Genomic DNA, 17,535 nt, shown 5'->3' with positions numbered 1-17,535 from the left:
GAGAGGTGAGACCACAGAGAATGCCATCTTTGAGGCTGACATAGGGGATCCTTGGGTTTGGTCTTGTGACAACCTAGCAAATAGAGCATGTTTTCGTCTTAGAGAAATAAGCATCCTAAATGTCTGTAAGGACCACACTAGGCAATGCCCCAGGAGCTCATCCTGTGGAAGAAGAAGTTTTATAAGTCACTTAATTCAAAAGGCAATAAAATGCACTTTCTCCTCCCCAAAAAAGTAATGCTATTTAATTACTTTTCAGACAAACAACAGACTCCGAGCTCCTGACAGACCCAGTCGCCCGCAGTCCAGCATACACAATCTTCTTGACCCCGGGGGACGGACTTCCACCTTCTTCCACAGGGCTTAATCTCCATTGCCAAGCTTCTGGGCAGACTCACTTTTCACTGGAAAAAACCACGTAAACAGTCAGTCAGATGTTTATACTGCTCAGCCTGTTTTGTTTTCTCTTCATCTCTCCTCCCTTCTGATGCATAGCAACAGCACTGCGCACAGGGACAGACAAACCATGTCATGTCCCAAGCAGCCAGTCCACAATTCTGGACATAAGAAGCAGAGAAATGATGGTGAGAGTGGCAATTATTTTCTGTGAGGTTACATCCTCCCTGACTGTGGAAGAATTGGGATCCGACATCACAGTTCAGCTATGATCATCGTACATGATACCACCCGTTACCCCGTGGCCTGCCCATGTGTACTTCAAAACATTTTTACAAATGTGCATGTCTTAGACTTAAATCTATCAGTATGTGTGAATGAATGTGAGCTGACAGAAGACCGAGTGCAAACGGAGCACCACTGAAGCTTTTATGCCAAGGATGAGTAACACTGAAGCCAGTCCTTCATGACCAAACCCAACCTCTCCTGCCTGGATCTGTCTCATAATGTGCAGTATACTGAACCCTGTAATTGTATGTTACTCTGTCCTTATAGATCACGAAATTAAAAGGAAGCAACACATTTAAAGCACTTTTAAGATTGTTAACATTAGAACAGGATTAGGGTCTGGTTTGGGGATTAGCGATGGCTTGGGGTTCCCAGTACTCAGTAGCACATGAGGCAGGTACAGGGAAATTCACAACGGCCTGGAACTTCAGTCCGAGGAGATCCAACATCCTCTTCTGGCCTTTGAGAGTACTGTGTGTAAGTGTGAATGTATGCACACGTATACACTTAAATAAAACTAAATTTTTAAGGAATTAAAAAAGATTATTTTGCTTCAAGCTAATCCTGTTTGTCTCCCTGAGGTGGAGAGAAAGGAGGAAGCTGAGAGGGTACGCACGGGCTAGAAAGATCAGCCTGGACCTGACTCCTTACCCACTGACCGGTTCCTTGGGGTTATTTAGGTCTACAGTTGTACCAGCAACCAAAACATTTGGTGAGTCTTTCCTATGTGTAAGGCACCAAAATACTGCCACCTCAGGCAATAGCCACCTTGGGAGTTTTATAAACTCCAGAACCTTTCAGATTCCTCCAAGACCCCGTAAGTTAATTGTTTTGTCCTGGCTTTCTCTGCAGGGGTTTATCGTGGCACCCACTGTACACCTCACCATCACCACCACCTACACAATCAAAGGTAAAGGAAGCAGAGAGGGTTGAGGAAGCACGAGGGAGGGGACTCAGTGGCAAGATTTATTTCCCAACAGGAGACTGGCATCTGAAAGGTGCTCTGCCAGGTACTGTCACTGCTGACCTGCAATGCTCAGCAGCAAGGAAGCTGCTCGGCTGACCTCTCACAGGGCTGTCTGCTCCTCAGAAGACAGCACAGGCTGCTTTCTCCAGTCACTCGCATCTGCTACTGGGGTGTCTGCAGAGGAGGTCCTGTGTGGGCTCTTACACTGTTCTCAGTGTTCTCCACAGGATCCAAAGGTGTGTGTGTGTGCGCACACACACACACATGCTGCCCCCGCCCCCTTCCCTCATGAGCCAAAGCTAACTAGCACTTTCCTCTCCTGCCTAGCCCTTGAGCAGTACAGTCAACCCTTTTCATTCCTTAAAGAGAGAAGGAAGGACAAACAAGCAAATACCCAAACCCCTCACCTATGAATACAGGCGGACCTAACTGTGGCCATCTCCAACCAAACACCGTAACAACCATCAACTGTAGACTACTGTAGACTACATTTTCCAGAAACACATTTTCTCCCAAAAGAGAACTCTATTCTCAGGATAAAAATTCAACTGGAGAGAACAAAATTTTCAATACTTTCCAAAGAAAATGTCCTGTTCTTACAGACCCTCCCTCATCATGAGTCACCTTGCAGAAGATCAATGCTACAGGACTGCATAGAGAAACATGCACCTTGATGTGCTAAGGATAATAAATGCATGTCCACAGGCCTGCCCTTACTGCTAAGGGAGTGCACTTAGGACATGACAGCCACGGCAGGACCCTTGAACTCTGTCAGATTCTCTTTGCAGCTGTGGCCCTAGACAGCCCGTTATATAGAAAGAAGAGTCACCTGTGTGTGTGCCTGTAAAGAAGTCCAAAATAAAGTAACAAATTCTACCTGAGCTTCCAGTACAAGATGAATTACCCTTTCTTACAGCTTCGTCCAGGAAGCCTTGCTTGACCTAAGTGTTATTCCTAAGCCAGGTGAAAGAGAAGCTGTGTGCTGCTTGTTTACACAGTCCATGTTTGCCCTGGCTAGGAACTCACCACACAGCTTCCCCTGAAACCAACATGAGAAGACTTAACGCTATGTTAATCATGTTGAAGAAAAAGGTTTTTACAAAGTTTAAAAAAGAAAAAATGACTACTTAAAACTGAAATTTCTGATGTGAAAAAATGGGCTATTATCAAATGGTTAAAAAAAGAGACAAGAATAAATACACGGCTTGGAGATTCTTATTTCTAAAAAGCCTCAACATGTGTGAATCAGAATCCAATTTTAAGATAAAGCACTGAAAGAATCTTCAAAAATTTTTTTTCATTAATTTTATCCAAGAAAGAAAAAAACCCGACATCAATACATGTGGAGAGAACACCTTACAAACAGGCCACATTCTGTTATGCAACAAAACACAAACCATACTTGCTGAATAAAACTGTCTATACGCAGATTCACACAGTCTCGTCTGCTGCAATGCAGTGTGGCCTGTATCACTGTTCCTCAGCTGAAGTAAGACTGGGGTCCTGAGGAATCTCCTTCTAGAAGTAGTTGCTGAGCTTTAACCCAGCCATGGACTCCTGTATTATGCAGCACAACTAAGTGCTTTGATCAATGGCTGCCATGCAGGTAAGCGGTTCTTATGCACCAAGAACTCACATGCCACTCCTTGTTTTAGCAGTTTTAATATCCTCTCACATGGACAAAGAATCAGAAAGGGCAGGAAATAAAACCAGTGAGTTTAGAGAGGTAAATAGAGAGGTGTAGCCACAGCAGCTTAACTAAGCACAGCCCAGATTTTAGACACAACGTCCCCTGCAGAAGCACCCTTTCCTAGAAGGGAGGATATGAGAGTAATTTCTCATTTCATGAATCTCTTTTCTTTTTTTAAAAAAAGATTTATTTATTTATTATATAAAAGTACACTGTAGCACCAGGAGAGGGCATCAGATCTCATTACAGATGGTTGTGAGTCACCATGTGGTTACTGGGATTTGAACTCAGGACCTCTGGAAGAGCAGTTGGTGCTCTTAACCACTGAGCCATCTCTCCAGCCCCTTCATGAATATCTTGAGTTTTCAGTAGACAGTAAACTATATCTTAACAATTCAAATAAGCCAAAATACCCTTTCAGCCAGACTCTGACCGACCATTCCAACAGCATCATGAAGGGCACTCTTTCCAACAGGGCAGAAAAGCCCGTTATTTGGTACGTCACACGATCAGCTGCTGTACACAGTACATTCTTTTACATCTACAAACACAGGCACATGTAGTAGCAGTCACATTATTGCGTGTCCCTTTAAAAAGGTACAAAACAAACTGCTTACCTTGGTGAAGAAGCTGCATGTCATTACTGCAGCCTTTCAATACCACATGCAGAGTCGGATACTCAATGATCACTTTGTTCCTCAAGTTGTTTACAAGACTTTTGGAAGGATCCAGTTCATAATACCTTAAGAAAAAAACCACACTTACGTCTTCTAAGAATCCAGGCAAAAAGACTAATATTGAAATGACTGGACAAGTACATCAGTGCCTATAACCGAATCCATGAGCAGCCGTGACAAGAGGCTCGTGACTTGAGGGCAGCCTAGGCTACACATCCAGTTCCAGGCCAATCTGGGTTCCATTTAGACCTTGTCTCAAGCGATCAACATAACAGCAAACAATCAAAATGTATAGCAAGCAGGGCGCGGTGGTACAGGATCTGTCACTTACTTGGGAGGCTGAAACAGGAAGTCTGAGGCTAGTCTAGGAAATGACTGCAAGATGCCATATTTAGAAAAAAGACCTACCAGATATCGGCACTTGAAAAAACTTAGACCAAGTCCCTAGTTTTCATATAGACTTGGAAATGAACAGTTTTATGTAAAACCAATGTTCAGTGCATCATGAGCTTTTCTTTGACAGGTGAAATTCAAATTCCTCAAATCTATTTACTTTGAACTTTAAAAGAATAAGTGGCTACAAAATACTTTTATAGAAGGTCAAATTTACTTATAACTGGATTCCAGAAGTTTATATTGCCATGCAATTAAATATAGTTTGTCTTCATCTTGACACTTTAATACTTTTGATTTGTGAATGTGATGTGAGAAATCTAAGAATTACAGACTATTGGTCACGGTATCAGACATAGCTGATAATACACAACAGTTAATTACCAACACGCACTAAGGAATAAGACCGCTAAGTTCTTAAAAGACAGAATGGGCCAAAGGTACGTCGTCCTGAAGTCTCCTTTGCCTGCTCTCTGGGTGCTGTGTCAGCTGTGCAGTAATAGTCTGTGCTGGAACACGCTGGCGTCTGAATGTCATTTCAGACCAACAGGAAAACACCAAGAGGAGGCTCACCAGCTTCACTCTCCCCCACGGACAGCACAGGACCCTCACAGGCAGACAAACCCACGGCTCTTCAGGGCATCTGCTGTCCCTGCAGAGGACGCGGGTTTGGCCCCCAGCACTCACACTGGGTGGCTCCCAACCACCTGACTCCAGCCCCAGTAGGTCCCATGCCTCTCTGGCCTCCACAGGAACTGGCACTCACATGCACAAGCCTAACGGTACACACAAGGAAGGTAATGATGACAGAGTAAGTCTTTAGAACAGAAAGCGCGCTGGATTGTGAAGGCTCCAGAGCAAAGACGTCCCCTGGAAGCACTACCCCTGCTGTGATTTGGCATAAATCACTGGCGAGTTTTGGCATCTCTAAATTTACATCGAGTTATTTGTATATGGAGTTATGAACTCCCATAACAGCAATTTCTCTGTTCCAAGGCTGTCCTGTGCAACAGGGGAAAGGGTAAGTGCTTTACGAATGCCAATCCAAGTCTCCCATGATAACAGGTCTTCCTTAGGGGATGACACTGAGAGACTGAGTGTAAAGGAAACCTGTGTGTGAGCTTTTCTGATGATCACTCTACCAAGAACTGGATGGAGTATTTACTTCAGAATCACAGAGCATTACAAAGAAGCATGAAAAGCAAAGTAACTGTGTTTTCTGAACCAGCATCTGTGTTCACACACCATTCTCTCCCTGGGTAACAGAAGACAGATGTGCAGAAAATATTTACAAGTGGGTCCAGGATTTAAGGATCAAATGCTTCACATCTTTCAAACATTATTTCCCTCAAAAATAAACAACGTGGGGCTGGAGGATGGTTCAGCAGTGTACTCAGTGCTTTTGCCCAGGACCTGGTCCATTCCTGGAGGCCACAGGGCACCTCACAACTGTTTGTTACTGCCCTTCCAGGAGATCTGACGCCCTCTGCTAACCTCCGCCAGCACTCCACACATGTGGTGCACTGTGTGCACGCAGGCCAAACACTCAGATGCACAGAATTAAAAATACATTAAAAAGAAACAGTTGTAGTTACACTAAGAAAAACAGGAGATTATACTAGATAACTGAATATAAAATTAGTGTACAGTACACAGTGATGCACCTGAACTTTTCCTAGGGGAAAACACAACCAGGGCTCTCAGAGGTCTCATCAGGCATCAGGGGGTCAGCCTTGAAAGAGCTTACCTTCTACGCACACTTAATCCTAACCACAAGGCTTCCCCTAAGACACCTCACAAATGAAGGGATGTTTCTATTGCGTAAACCAAGCTGGCATAATGCAAAACACTTACTACACAGCTTTTTACAGAACTGTCAACTAAAGAGTTTTTTAAAACATTTTGTTCAAATACGACAGAAAGTGGGTTTGTTGAATGTCTTTTTTTATTTGTGTGTTTAAGTGCATGTCCCATCTAGGAGGTGCCCTCAGAGGCCTGGAGCTATAGGTGGCTATGAGCCTCCCAACATGGCTGAGAATCAAAGTCTGGTCCTCTGTAAAAGCAGCATGCTCTTCTCACTGCTGGGCTGCCTCTGTAGCCCCTGTTCCAGGGTTTCAGTTAGTGTTTGCCCTGCACAGTTACAGCCTCTATCAGAGGAACATTTCTCTTAAGGGCCAGCAAGCATCCAGAGCACTGCTTGGTGACTGTGAAGTTCATATTTCAAAGTAGACTCCCTTAGCTCAAAGTCAGAAATTCTTCAAATTCTAGGACACCAGTGTGCAGCAGTGACTAAAAGTGTACTATGAAGTCATACATAAAGAAAGCCCGTCCAATACATACAGGGTAACATCTTATGGACTTAGAATTTGGCTATAGGAAGCAGTAAGCCTAATAGGAGTTAAAGCCCTTCTCTGCTACTGACTGGTCTGATCCTGGATACATCACTTCTAAGTGTTTAATTACTTTACTTAAATTTATTTACTTGGCATTTACACAGTCTTGAGGGTCAGTCCTTACCTTCCACCTTAAGACAGGGTCTTTTGTTGTTTGCTGATGCCCATAACATACTGGCTGGCATCTAGAAAGCCCAGACATGGGCGACCGTACCTGGCTTTCCCAGGGTACCAGGATTCCAGCTCAGACCTTCACGCCTGTGTAGCAGGTGCTGTCCACTGAGCAGCTCCCTGGCTCACTTCATGCCTTCAATCCTGTTTCCTACTTGCAAACAGGGATGCCAGTGCTTCTTCAGAGCCACGAGCGCTCTGTGACTAAACAGAGATTACTAGTTCACAAACTCAAGTCTGACACAGCTTTTACTTTATTATAACTACAGGACACAGTCTCAGGACTCCCTTCACCTCTGTGTCTATTCTGCCTAGGTATAAGAATCTGACTTCTAGCACAACTCCAAGCCTCTGTGGTATTGTCATGCTTATTTTCAAGGGTCTAAAGTACCTAAGATGCTTTTGTTTTCAATACCCTGAGGTGAGTTTTAAAGTTCAGTTTTGGCCCTCTCACAACACGCAGCTCAGATCCTTTGTAAACCATTAGGGTCACCTAATCCCAAAGGACACCTTCATCTTTCTGAAATCCCTGCAACTCTGTTATTTCCATCAGCCGCCCCAGCTGAGGTAAACGACTCAGGCCTGGAGAGATCACAATCCTATCCTGCCTGTACTTTCCTCCCAGCCTCAGGGACACGGGCAGACATTTCTTGTGTGACTTTTTCAGCCTCCTCTAAGCCAGCTGACCCTGCTCCCAGCAGTCACACAGGGACATCGGCAGGGCAGCAGGACTTACTCAGAAGGCTTAACAGGTGTCTCAAAGATTGATGTTAAATAGGGTCCTGATCCTCAAGTGTAACCTTGGCCTTGTTTCAACCTTACAAAGCAATCGGCCAACTTCTTCCCCTTCTCTGTCTGTCTAAGCAATGAGGGTGGCAGGCTTCTATTCTTCACATTCAAGAGACTTAAAAAGAGGAGGGTCGGGGTTGGGGATTTAGCTTAGTGGTAGAGCGCTTGCCTAGCAAGCGCAAGGCCCTGGGTTCGGTCCCCAGCTCCGAAAAAAAGAAAAAAGAAAAAGGAAAAAAAAAAAAAAAAAAAGAGGAGGGTCATAAATGGTGCTCCTTCCCATCCAGGTGGTGAAACCCTGGATGACCACCCTTCCACTGTCTAAAATATATAACAGCAAGGCCAGCTTTCCCCAGATGTAACAATTTAATAGCTGGCTCTAGTACATGGTTTTTTTCTGCTTAAAAAAAAATGTCATCGACTGAGGCGACACAGCTGCAAAACCACAAGTTTTGATACACATCTGCCACAGACATGATCTAGGCTCTAGTAGAGTGGTATATATCTCTCCTCCTAGGTTTCAGTGAAAACAACTGATCCTAAGAGCACAAAACTGAAGCTCTGACTGTGTGTGTGTGTGTGTGTGTGTGTGTGTGTGTGTGTGTCTGTGTGTGTGTGTGTGTGTCTGTGTGTCTGTGTGTCTGTGTGGGGGGGTAGTCCAAGACTTAATACAGTATAAATCAGCTCATTGTTATCTGGTGGCTAATTTTTTTTTTAAAATAATGGCTCATTCTAGAATAATGGAATTCAGTAAGATGCTGGAATAGATTTTTAGTTTGCATATTTTAAATATCTATTGTTTTAAGGTTTCTATCTGTTTTTAATTAGTTTCCCCTCTTATTAAGAATTGTATAAATGCATTTTGATCACATTTATCCCTCCCCACATCTCATCCAGATCACCCTCCTCCTTCCTCTTCCTTCTTAAAAACCATCAAGTCCAGCTAACGCTGCCCATGTGCTCTTGGGTGTGTGGCCACTACCTGGACTGTGGTCAGCCCATCAGGGGTCACATTCTTACAGACTAACTCTGAGCTCCTCAGTTACTGGTGGGACTTAGTGTCTGCTTCCTCTAAGTGGATAAAACACCGGCTGTGTAAGCATAGACTTGAGTTTAGAATCCTACAACCCATGTAAAAGCAGGCACCATGTAAAAGAGGTTGGCCACCAGCCATCCCAACACTAGGGAGGCAGGACAAAAAGACTGCTGAAGAGCAGCCCAATTGCTGAGTCCTCAGTTGGGCGAGAGACCCTACCTTAATACAAGGAGTGCAACACACACACACACACACACACACGCAAACACACACACAAACAGCCCCCCCCCCACATACGTGTAATAAAAAAGGGAAGGAGGAAAGGGAAAGAAGGGCTGGGAATACAGGTTAGTGACAATGTTTGCCCAACTTACATGAGGACTTTGTTTCTATTTTTTTTTTTTTTTGTTTTTTGTTTTTTTTTGATTCTTTTTTTTTTTTTTTTTTTTTTTCGGAGCTGGGGACCGAACCCAGGGCCTTGCGCTTCCTAGGCAAGCGCTCTAACCACTGAGCTAAATCCCCAACGAGGACTTTGTTTCTAAATGAGTGTTCTTAACTGCTGAACCACATCTAGTAATCTTCATTTTAAGAGTTTGTTATTTTTTTCTGGACTGAAAAATTCAAGCCATTATTATATTACTAACACTTAATTTTATTGGAAATGGATCTCAATACAATGTATAAGCAGTGTGCACTAGTACTGAAGCTGCTTATCTTTGTTATTATTGATTATTAGGCTAATTGATTCCCCCAATCAGCAACCACTTAGCAGGATCAAATTAAAAAACAAAAGAAGTTTACTATACCTATTCAAATAGCAAATCCATAGTCTTCATTAAGCCTCCCTTTGCCAGATAATTCTAAAGAATCTCCAAGGTCTAACTGCCTTTTTAAACACACACACACACACACACAAAATTTCCTTTTCAAATATCTGCAAAGTATAGTTTTCAATTTCTTTATAAGTCTAACAAGATCATTTAATTTTCCACTTCTAGTTCGAACAGTGTAAAGACTAGCTATACACCCCTCCCCACACATGCATGCACACACCATACACAATACACTATATCACACATACACACCCCCAAAAGAAGATACACACAGGAGAAATAAATATGCTGTGCTGATATGCAGACACACTGAACTTTAGATTCAATAAAGATAGGGGTTGGGGGTTTAATTTAACTCAGCGGTAGAGCGCTTGCCTAGCAAGCACAAGGCCCTGGGTTTGGTCCCCAGCTCCGAAAAAAAAAAAAAAAAAAAAAAAAAAAAAAAAAAGATAGCTGGAGACCAGGCCTGAGAATTTGGGAGAAGGGTGGCAAATACATTTAGCTCTGGGAGCCATTTGTATAGACATGACAGTCGCTGCCACGAAGAACTCTCATTGCTCCAAGACCCAATTATTAGAAAAGAAATGTAAACCGACACGAGCAGTGGCAACCTGTGGTGAGCAGCCTGCGAGCGCAGCTCACACTGACCTTAGTGTGCCTCCTAGAAGGAATTACTGGCTAAAAGCTGTTACACAATGAACTTCGTACAGAACACGTGTCCTCCTTTTACCAAGGAAACAGTCTCTAGGAGGCTAAAGCCAAAAAAAGAGAGAAAAAAACCAAACTGAAACGACAATCTTTTACCTTCACACCATTTTCGTATGATACTAAGCTGAATGTATCTTTTGCCAAGTTAAAATAATGGAATATATATTTATTGAGAATAATATAAGCAAGAAATGTGGCCTATAAGGTCAAATATGAAATGTTTTATTTTATTTATTATTTTTTTGAAATGTTTTAATGTAGATAGGGCTTTAAGTTCTCTGTAAATTGTGTACTCTGGAAAGACAATGCTGTTATCTCTCACTAAACAACATTCACTGATAAGGGATCTCAGTCATATAACTAATAAAAACAGGCCGTTCTCTTAGGAAATTCAGTTGTAGCAAATGAGGTGTAAGCTCAGGCTCACTGCTGGGACCGACTGTCTAAGTCTTCCCAAGTTGACTGGTTCCAGACTGACCGTTCACTGACCTGCTCTCCGCCTCACGTCCTCTGACAAGCACTTCTGCTGCTCTTCTGTCTTCTACAGTTTGTCTTTGTTAACACAAACTTCTAGTGTTAAAATATTTACCATCAGCCCAGCCGTCTGTACTGTAGTCTTGAGTATCCTATAATTATCTTTTATCAAAAATACACTGACGTCCTTGAGTTTTGGATGTGAACACTGTGCCCAACAGGCAGATCTGACCAGTTTAATGAGCACTTCCTACCTTGGTTCACTGTCCACAGACCAAGCTACCATGGCTTAAATCCAAGCAGAATAAACCTCACCTTACAGTTAATGAAGGAAAATGGGAACAATATAGCAACCTAAACAAACCAAATAACCAATAAACAAACAAGCCCAGAATGCAAATAATTTCCTTTTGTTTTTTGACTGCATAAGAATGATCCGGGCTGCCTTCCCCAGGTCTGGTAAATTATCAGGCTACCTGAATAGGTATGTATAAGGTAACCACAACAAGTTCATACTAAAAATAACTAAAATGAATTATTATTTCACTTTTAAAAGTAATCTGGTGTCAGGTTCAAGTACTGATGCGAACAACAAGCAAACCATCTGTACAGTCCCTGAACGGTGATGTCTGCTTCTTGCAGTTACCTCAGATAGCACAACACCCCCCCCCCCCATACTTTCTTTCCTTTCAATGCAGAAGATTAAAGCTAGAGATTTGAGGAACCAAGATGGCCAGCACTTTTACTATCACCCATCAGTAGCAGCCTAGCACAAGGAGTTGTTGCAGCTTAGTGGTGGAGAACTGGCTCCAGAAGTGATCTAGTCATTGATGAGCAAAGCCCAGTGATCCTTTCTCAGCTCATGGCTTGCCCGAATCCCTCTTTGTCTTTCTATGTGGCGGTCTTTCTAAGACAGCGTGTGCAGCAGTAGCCGCCTGATTATGTGAGTTTGAGCTTCCAAAACTATGAATGAACATCGGAACTCACATTCTTGAGATATGCGGGACTTTTTGGCTATTCCCGAGGATATGTTAAAATGCTCAGCCCAGCATGCTGGCACATACCTTTAATCACACCGCCCAGGAGACAGGCCAGTGGATCTCTGTGAGTTTGAGGCCAGCCTGGTCCAAGATCCAAGGCAGCCAGGACTACACAGAGAAATTCTGCCTTGAAAAGCCACAAAAACAGACAGGCGATTGCTATAAAACTTGTAAGTGTGGGATTATTTAGTATTTAAACTTGAAAGTGGTAAGTTTAGAGTTCTAGATTTTTGTTGACAGCAAAACAAATCAGTATAATAGTTAGCTACTTAACCCAATCAAGCTAGTTCATTACACATAGAGAAACAAGGGAAATCATTTTACCTTATCAAATTTTGTTGCATATTTTCGACCCTCATTAAAATTTGGACCCCAGTCTGGGACTGTGTGTAGGCTTTCAATCTGAAAGAAAACAATGCATGGAGGAAGCAAAATTAATTTTTTTCCAAAATTAATTTTTAATCTATTTCAAGATAGTCTTTATAGAGACTAAACACATTTATGAGTAGCTAATGTTTATAATTCGTTTATCCAAAAATTGAGAGAGAAAAAAAGATGTTTTCTAAGCAAGATGTAAAAGCAATACCTAGCTAGAGCTGGTTGCACATCTGAAGTCTACATGTGCCTAACACACTTGCACCAGCAGCCCGCTGCTCACAATACACTGCCTTCGCCTTAGTAACGAATGCTTCCCACCAACGCCAAGTATCTGAGCAAGGATAACCAGATTATCAGCTGATCATCTCAGAGCTGCCCCATAGACAAGGCTAGCCCCTGCACAGCCTGCAGGAGTCTGGCTGGCACTGTCTTCTTCAATAGTGAGAGACAACAGGATGACATCAGACACTCAGGGTCCACCTGGTGCAAACTTCAACCCTCTGGGAACCAAACCCGCACTCCCACCTCCAGAAGAAAGTCGCTCCACTCCTGCCCGGGAACACTGACAGGAGACCAACCCACTACCAAGCTTCACGTCTGAGCACTGCTGAGAGAATGCCAGGCCCTGAAGACCTGATACTTCTCTCTCTCACACTTCCTGACGTTTCCTTGGTATTATTCTAATTCCACTGATGGGGAAAGGAAAGCATGGTGGTGAAGCAGTCTGCTCTGACCACACAGTTCCCAAGAGGCAGACAAAGATAGCTATTTAATTTGTATATCCAGGATCAAACTGTCCACTAAGCTGTGCTAGCCACTTTTGACCATGCTGTAGTTCTGGAGGCAGAGTATAACCTTATTTAGTTCTTTGAGGACTTGGCTGAAATACAATTTCCTGTCTTTTTTAAACAGTTACTAGAAAAGCTTTAAGTTTTAGAATTTTTGGTTCAATGTGAACGGCAGTCTGGTCTAAAGCTGAGACTGCAGACTTCAGTCCCAAAAGGATCTGAATCCCAGCTTCCTTGCTTATTGGTTCATAGGGGGTTATTTAACCTACTTAAGGCTCAGTTTCTTCACCTGTAAAATGGGTATGAGTTAGTGTCTGACCACACAGAGCTGCTGCAACAGTTAAATGAATTCCAATACTATCTATCTGAGGAGTATTTGTGGTACAGTAAATGGCACTAGTTTTACAGTGACTGAACCACAGCAATTTCAACGACATATTTAAATATAGCCACAACTTCCTGTAACAAATACCACCTGAAAACAAATACCATCCAGCAAGATGACCCAGCAAGTAAGGATGCTTGTGGTGCGGCCTGGGGGTCTAAGTTCTAACTTGAGAGCCGCATGGTGAAGGAGAGAGGCATTCTCCGAAGCTTTCTGTACTCCATATGTGTTCTGAAGCAAGTGTGTGCAAAGTGCAGTCATACAACATTTTAAGTCAACATTTTAAATCTTGTCAGAAAGCTACAAGATTTTTGAAACATACCTCTGACGAATCACAGGATCAGACTTTTCGGGATCGATGTAAGGTTTTAGAATTTCATTAATGGTTTTATCATCTGGTACTCTTTCCAAGAGAGAAGAAAAATAGCTACATTATTACTTATAATTGCTACGAAGTGTTAACTTAAAATTACTGAATTTGGTGTAAAAACTGACAAGGACCCTTTAAGGACTCTTGGCAAGATATAGCATAAAACATTCTTTCATGATAAGTTTTTGTAGAAGGGAAGCACAGAAAAACTTCCTAGGAACAAAACTATAACAATAAATATAATGATAAAAATGATAGAGTCTTTAAAAATTTAGAAACCTCCTTATCAATCACTTATAAAAACATGAAGCTGCTTTTAATGGACATCTATGTTCAGACTTTAAAGATACATCTGAGGAATGCCCAGGCGGCTGCCATGCAGCCAGGGTTCCAGTCAGAGCCACAATCAGGCTTTAAAGAGGACACCAACTTCCCCGGAATGAGGCACTTTAGGTTTTCACACTTTCCTGTACATGCACACAGCTATAGTATCCATAAACACTGCGGAACACATTTAAGGCTCCTCTGAAACAGAAACTTATGCTCGCAACTTAACTCATGGAACCACTTCTGTCACACCCCTGTGTATTAGGCAAGACCAGTCCTGCCTTCTGCTGGGTAACACAATTCTATGCTAATTCCCCACGAGGATTCCAAAGACAGAATGCACAGTGGGGACGGATGCTGAGGACACTACCTAACTTCCACGCAGACCCACACAGCACATGGTTAATAAAATGTGAGTGGTACTTGGATATAGACCTTGTCAGAAATCTTAACAGCCTTAATATTAAGCTAGGATGTATTTATATATCTCATGTAGCTGTATTTTGATGTATACCCATGTTTCATACATATACCTACAATATTTTCTGAGGATTCTATCACTACAGAGGAGATTTTCTATAGAATTCTTGGTTATCTTCATGCCCTGTGTAATCACTCAGTTTCAGACCTCCTGACTCAGATCACGTCCCTCCTTAAATCACGCTCTCTGCTCAAATGATTACTGCCACAGTCTATGTTAACCTTTGCCCTTTAAGTCTGACCCACTTTGCAGACGTTGCTGGAATGGTTAAAATTCTGGAGTTTTCCATACTCTGAGATGGAAAGAACCACATCAGAATCACAGCTGATTCGATGTGCGTGCTGCCGCGCTCAGATGCAGGTTCCTCAGGCCCGTCATGGACAGTATGGTACCGTACCTTTTCTCTACATACTCCGCCTGGCTCTGAGGGAACTGGAGCTTTACGTGCCAACAAAACTGCTGATTCCTAGGAGAGAGCAGTCACGAGCGGTTAAGGTGGTTAAGGAGAAGAGTCAAAGCCCATAGGTCAGATCAGAGTTGGTTCCCACTGCAGGGTTTACAATGGTGGGTGTCAAAGCTTAAACTACTGCTTTTATTCAGTGCTACCCGCCATTTCCTAACGCCTTGGGAACCATGCTCTGGGGTAATGGACTTGTGAGGTCGGTAAGAGGAAAAGACAATTCTGAACTGGAGGACGTTGTCTTTTCAGATTGGTGAGTTTGCGTTCAGAGTTCACACTTTTCCCCAGGATTAGGCGCAGGCAGTTGGTGTCCTCGCCTGACTAATGTAGAAAGCAGGTGAAGGAAGTCCTGTCCAGTTGAGTCCAGCTGGCTGTCCACACACTTGTGAGGACGACTGTGTGCATTCAGTAGCGAAACAGGACACAACAGCCCGGTTGCTAAGCAAAGTGCATCAAGTGCCTCTGCGTCCCATCTGGACTTTGGTCTCCTGGGACCCGACCGCAGCTCACTAAATGTCTGCTTCAGAAGAGTGACCACCTACCCACCAGACCCAAACGAGAAAACCCGAAATCTAAAGAACCCAGCTAAGCGCCATCACAGAGATTTAAATCTCTTCACGTGGAGTCATGGCCTTATACATCTCCTCTGTTTGTTGTTGGTTTTTTTCTTTTTGAAACAGGGTTTCAGGGTCCAACTATGCAGCCCTGGCTAGACTAGAACATTTGCTATGTAGGTCAGTTTGTCCCTGAAGTTAGAGGTCAGTCTGCCTCTTACCTAGCCTACATGCATTTTCTTGTTTTGGAAGAAAACTTTTACCATCCACTTGCTATATCTTTTCTAGGCAATGATCAGTAAGTTTTTTGAAATTTACCCTGTAATAAATAGTAGAATTCCAAATCTATAACTACTTAAAAAAAAAAAACCAGACAAACCCACGCAACTTTAGTAGTATTTATAGACTTAGTGAGGATTCTTTGGGGAAGGGAGGGATGACTGTATGCAGTGAAAACCTGTTCACAGGGTGAGCTACCTTTTACAAAGGTCTCAACACAGGAGCAGCAGTCACCTGCTCTGAGCACCACAGGAGGAGCACGCAGCTGTGACCGCTGAGGCTTCTCACGGCTCGTCCCTGAAGGCTTTTAGTGTGACTGAAAATCATGTAGGCACAACTGATAAGTAATAACCAACAGGAAATAGATGCACACAGACAATCACACCTGCTCTGGAGACTCTAAAGAACTGCTTTCAAATTTTCATAAATATATATGGTGATATACAAATGGCCTAAAATATAAACGAACATATACTAAAGTCAGAATGCTACCTGATGTCTTCTAAGGACACACTCTGAGAAGCGCTCCTATCATCAGGCTAGTTCGGTGCTTCTCAATCAGGCAGGGCCACCCCACTGTGCCTGCCTTAGACCCACGGGAGGGCGTTTCCGAACCCCTGCCTGACTCACTGGATGTTAAGAAGCTCAGGCTTCCAGTTCTGACCACTACTGTAACTGAAACTGAAAATGCTTGCTGGCATCCCCGGCAGAAAAGCCACCACCACAACACAGTGCTGGGACAGAGGGTAGCACTTACTATCAGTCACTTCAATTCACTAGGGCTTCTGTTCCCCCAAAATGTCAGATACATCCAACAACACAGCCATTGCACCCTTGGCAGACCCACTTTCTCAAGAATGAGGATATACCTGGGACATTCCACATAACTTAACACAAAGCTCTTGTTTACAGCGATTAGATCAGTGAAGCTGTAGGGACAATTTCTGACAGTGTCATCCTGTTCTGGACAACTCATAACGCAGTATCAGTTCTTGGAGTCCCATGAAGTCAAAGGTATGAGCTTTCCCCAAATATTCACATGAAAACACACACACACACACACACACACACACACACACACACACACACGCACGCACACGCACGCAGGCACGCACGCGCATTCAATGGAGTCAGTATTGTCCCAGTGTCTTTTGGAAAATCAACTAAACCTTAGTGCACGAGTCTCTGCAGGGGTGATATATAAACAGACCTCCAGTGTGCGAGAGCATCATAGAGTGCAGTTAGGAGGAGAATGTCTGAAAGGCTCCTGGGGAGAGGGAGGATAATTAAACACATGGGAAAATTGATGGCACATGTATAAAACAGGGGATATATATAGATATATCAATAATCATATATCCAAGAATTACTTGGAACTTTGAAGGAGCATACTTTCCAAGTTACAATAAAATAATATGTCGACGAAGACACTGGCAGAGGTTTCTATGATCATGTAATCAATTATTCTTGACTTTATTTCTTTTTTTTTTTGGTTCTTTTTTTCGGAGCTGGGGACCGAACCCAGGGCCTTGCGCTTCCTAGGTAAGCGCTCTACCACTGAGCTAAATCCCCAGCTCCTTGACTTTATTTCTTAAAAACTACCATTTAAATCTGAAGATCTATCAGAATCCTAAGGAATATACAAATTCAAAGTCATCGGC

At 43.0% G+C, this 17,535-nt stretch overlaps 1 protein-coding gene across 3 annotated transcripts in view; it reads right to left on the bottom strand.

The window, feature by feature from the left end:
* Positions 1 to 220: 220 nt before the first annotated feature.
* Positions 221 to 17,535, bottom strand: part of Znhit6 (zinc finger, HIT-type containing 6) — a 32,005-nt gene continuing 14,690 nt past the window's right edge. For 2 of the 3 annotated variants that reach the window (XM_087617216.1, XM_087617219.1), the window contains 5 exons: positions 14,979 to 15,047; positions 13,726 to 13,806; positions 12,177 to 12,254; positions 3,959 to 4,083; positions 224 to 404 (listed from right to left, as the gene is read on the bottom strand). In XM_087617216.1, the coding sequence (XP_087473342.1) occupies positions 364 to 404; positions 3,959 to 4,083; positions 12,177 to 12,254; positions 13,726 to 13,806; positions 14,979 to 15,047 (394 nt within the window). In that variant the 3' untranslated portion in view covers positions 224 to 363. 3 annotated transcript variants of the gene reach the window in all.

This window comes from Rattus norvegicus, chromosome 2, assembly GCF_021556685.1.
Source record: "Rattus norvegicus strain SHRSP/BbbUtx chromosome 2, alternate assembly SHRSP_T2T, whole genome shotgun sequence".
NCBI lineage: Eukaryota > Metazoa > Chordata > Mammalia > Rodentia > Muridae > Rattus > Rattus norvegicus.
This window is presented reverse-complemented; position numbering and strand designations above follow the sequence as displayed.